At 33.7% G+C, this 4,398-nt stretch overlaps 1 protein-coding gene across 1 annotated transcript in view; it reads right to left on the bottom strand.

The window, feature by feature from the left end:
* Nucleotides 1–4,398, bottom strand: part of cd34 (CD34 molecule) — a 23,027-nt gene that overhangs the window by 3,397 nt on the left and 15,232 nt on the right. The window contains exon 4 of the mRNA XM_016503865.1: nt 2,178–2,330. Within this exon, the coding sequence (XP_016359351.1) occupies nt 2,178–2,330 (153 nt within the window). The remainder of the gene's footprint in view (nt 1–2,177; nt 2,331–4,398) is intronic.

Consider the following 4,398-nt stretch of genomic DNA (forward strand, 5'->3'; position numbering starts at 1 on the left):
GAGAAAGGAAAAATTGAAATCGCATCATATGACCCCTTTAATGGAGTTTGTTATTAAATGTCAACTTTATCTGAGATGTTTCTTTTAAAATTGGGATGAATAACAATAGACACAAATGAGAATTTTTGTATAAAATTTTTGAGTATAAAACTATAAAATATACATATAGGCTATATATATACAGTGGTATATATGATTTCTTATTTTTTTGCATGTTTGTCACACTTTAATGTTTCAGACAACTAATGCTGTAAAATATGAGACTCAGTAATATGGAAGGTTTAAATTTGCTGATTTGTATACAAACTCTTAATATAGGCCTACTTATTATATATAAACACTTAATATACACAAAATATACTCAAAGTTTTTGTAATATTTAAGTGATACTAACTTTAACTTTAAATTACATAATTATATTTCTACTCCAATTCGTTTTTTTGAATGGTCGTTGTCACAAAACATAAATTAAATATTGAAGAACAGTAAAACAAATTATAATGAATATGAATATATTTAGCAACATGCTCCTCTCTAGAGTTCATTTTTCTAACTGACTAATGAGGTCATGGTCACCGGATCTGTTTTTCTGTGGTAAATGTGACTTTACGTGACGTGACATATTGTTTACAAGCTATTGTCATCTTCCCACGTTTGAAACACTGATTTAGCGATTACATGAGACAGGAGACGGATTTGGGTAAGTTGTACTCCTTCTTTTAACATACCTTCGGATGTTCATTCATGTTTATTTCATGCTGTAACAGCTATTAAAGCGGAGGAGATGATCAGTTCACAGCGATCTGTCACTCCACATTAAACAGCGCCAAAATGACATTTAATATTTGAATATTGTAATAAAATGGACAGAATTTGAAATCTGAGACATTGTTTCATATCAAAAGTAACAATCACAAAGTATATATATTATTTGTCCTATATGTGTACATTAAATTAAAATGTGAATTGAAATGTTTTGAACTAAATTACTACTCAGCACACAGTGCATTAAACTACGAAAGTTACGATTTTCATTTTTAGTCAGTATTTTTGTATCAGCACTGATGAACAAGACCCTTGAACTAAGGTCAGGGTGTTCTTTGAGCAGAGTATGAAAACTTCCATAAAATAATTTTTGTTTGATGGAATATTTTTCCTGATGCATCTTCACAGCTAAAGCATTTATTGAGCAGCATATGGCTTATGAAATCCTGCCCTATGAAAGTGCATTTTGTTTCACTTTCATCATTTCACATGATTTAACAGAGAAGGAAAACAGCTTAGAACTATTGGCAAGGAGATGAAACAGTGTTTCACTAGCATGTGTTGTGTGGTTCTGAGCATTCGATGAGGCGTGTGCTGGAGGAACTGTGCTGCACTGATATGCTGCCAATTGTTTCCCTCTTAAAGGGATAGTTCACCCAAAAATGAAAATTTGATGTTTATCTGCTTACCCCCAGTGCATCCAAGATGTAGGTGACTTTGTTTCTTCAGTAGAACACAAACGAAGATTTTTAACACAAACCGTTGCAGTCTGTCAGTCTTATAATGGAGGTGAATGGGAATCACTTTGAATATTGTAATAAAATGGACAGAATTTGAAATCTGAGACATTGTTTCATATCAAAAGTAACAATCACAAAGCTTATTGTGATTTATTGGATGGGAGGAGCGCTACAATGTTCCGTTCATTATCTGACGAGCTAGACTAATCGATTCTTGGGATTTATGAATCGATATCATTTCATAAACATGAGAATCGATTAAAATCGAGAAATTTATATTTTATACCCAGCCTCATTTGTGTTCTACTGAAGAAACAAAGTCACCTACATCTTGGATGCCCTGGGGGTAAAGCAGATAAACATCAAATTTTCATTTTTGGGTGATCTATCCCTTTAATTACGAGCTTGGCAACATTTTCCTACCAAATAAACTGATGTTTGCAATTAAATTCCGTGCATAACACGTTCAAAATGGGAATTTGATTGGGAACACTTGGTGGTGGAGATACAGTTGGTAAAGTCATCAATTTGAGGGTTTAGACGTCAGGAAGTGAATGAATGTGTAAATTTGTTTCAAAGATTTGCATAGTGTTGAGTTGCAATCACATCCTCAAAAAATTTTATTACAATTAATGGGATGTTTTTCTGAGATTCAGTAAGTCTGACACTCACCAGTTTCATGCCTTTGCTGTTGGTTTGGCGATGGCACTTGAAGTAGTATATGCCAACTATTATGGCAGCAAGCAGTAAGCCGGTCACCAGCACAGACACGAAAACAGCAGGAGAAGACCCAGAGGTGGAATCTTCTTCTGTCTCTTGATTCGACTACAGAGAAACGCGTAAACACCAAGATGTTAACAAAAACAGGGATTAAATATTGGGGAGTTTCAACAGCATTTTGAGTCATATTTTGTACGTTATCTGATCAAGTGATGTTTATTCAGTTTGGGTGTTCCCAACAGCAAGCAGGAATTTTTGTCATAGGTCTGTTTTGATAAAATAAAGCTGATTACAAATTAAGCCGTAGATATTGTATATTTAATTGTGTATGCTCATTTCCCCTATTTTTACATTTTACCTTTGCTTTCATCTAAAGCTCACTTAAAAGTAGTCTTTAGAAACACTAATGAACTAATAACACTGTGAAATTTGAACTTTAGCAAATCTTAAAATGAATATCCATTTTTCATATTCTATATTATACTGTTATGAGACTCTATATCAGGGGTCACCAAACTCGGTTCTGGAGGGCCAGTGTCCTGCAGAGTTTAGCTCCAACCCTAATCAAACACACCTGAACCAGCTAATTAAGGTCTTACTAGGTATACTTGAAACTAGGGGTGTGCGATATCACGATTTTCGATCGTGGACGATTAAAATGTCTCCACGATCTGCTTTTTTTGAAGAAATATCGTAGTATCATGCTACAACGCACATTCTATCAGTAGCAGTTCTGGTGCCTCCGTCTCATACTCTACAACGCGACATACATCAAATGTTGTTAACTCAACGGTAGAGTTACTCACAAGACACTGCACTTATTCGCAATCACAAAAGTACATTTTTCGTACACCTGAAGCGTGCGCACACTAAAAAGCCTGTCAAACAGCGCCTGATTACTGGACTAAGTTATCTTTAGCATCTGATTGCGCTAATACTGTCAAAAACACACAAGGCTTACATATAAACACAGTTGGCTATGTCTAAAGTGAACGTAAGCAGTTGAGAGAAAAATGGATGCGTGCCTGTCTGTCTGTATATATTAGATGCGTGCAGGTCTTAAAGTGACAGTACTAAACATGCTGCTGCTTAAAGGTATATTTCACCTAAAAATTTACATTCTGTCATTATTTACTCTCTCTCATGTTGTCCCAAACCTGTATTCATTTCTTTCTTGTGTTGAACAGAAAAGCAGATTTTTTGAAGAATGTGGGTAACCAAACAGTTGCCGGTCCCCATTTGACTTTAAATACTATGGAAGTCACTGGGGACCAACAACTGTTTAGCTACTCACATTCTTCAAAATAACTTTTATGTTCAACAGAAGAAAGAAACTCATTTAGGTTTAAAACAACTTGAGAGTGAGTAAATGATGATAGTATTTTAATTTTTGGTTGAACTATTGCTTTAATGTTAATAAAACAACAAAACACAAAGAGAAAAATAACTCGCATCTCTTGACTGAAGAACTTTAATACAATTGCTTTGATAAGAATCTATGTATAATTTATACAGTGAAGTGTATATAGTGTTTTATTTTTATATTTGTTCATTCAGTTTCTTGAACACTACTGCTAAATACACCCACTGTACCTGAAAAATAAAGCACTGTTTGTTTTATTTGTATATTATGGGTACTTGTAATGTGTATCTTTGTTCTTAGTTTTTAATTGTTTGAAATAATGACAAAGATATTTTTTTTATATCTTCGCCCACTTTGGCTTAAATGTCTGCCATTCTTTTTTTAATTTTTATAATTTGTTACCTTGTAAGGCTTTGTTTTTAAAATAGGGAAATTAGTTTGACTTGCAAAATAGTAAAACCAACATGACAAAGAATCGTGATTAAATTTTTGAAATAATGACAAAGATATTTTTTTTATATCTTCGCCCACTTTGGCTTAAATGTCTGCCATTCTTTTTAAAATTTTTATAATTTGTTACCTTGTAAGGCTTTGTTTTTAAAATAGGGAAATTAGTTTGACTTGCAAAATAGTAAAACCAACATGACAAAGAATCGTGATTAAATTTTGAGTCGTGATTTTCCTATAAAAAAAAAATTGTGATATGATATTTTTGCCATATCGCCGACCCCAACTTGAAACTTCCAGGCAGGTGTGTTGAGGCAAGTTGGAGCTAAACTCTGCAGGACATCGGACCTCCAGCCCTGAGTT

Source organism: Sinocyclocheilus anshuiensis, unplaced genomic scaffold (assembly GCF_001515605.1).
Source record: "Sinocyclocheilus anshuiensis isolate Anshui unplaced genomic scaffold, SAMN03320099.WGS_v1.1 scaffold1658, whole genome shotgun sequence".
Taxonomy (NCBI): domain Eukaryota; kingdom Metazoa; phylum Chordata; class Actinopteri; order Cypriniformes; family Cyprinidae; genus Sinocyclocheilus; species Sinocyclocheilus anshuiensis.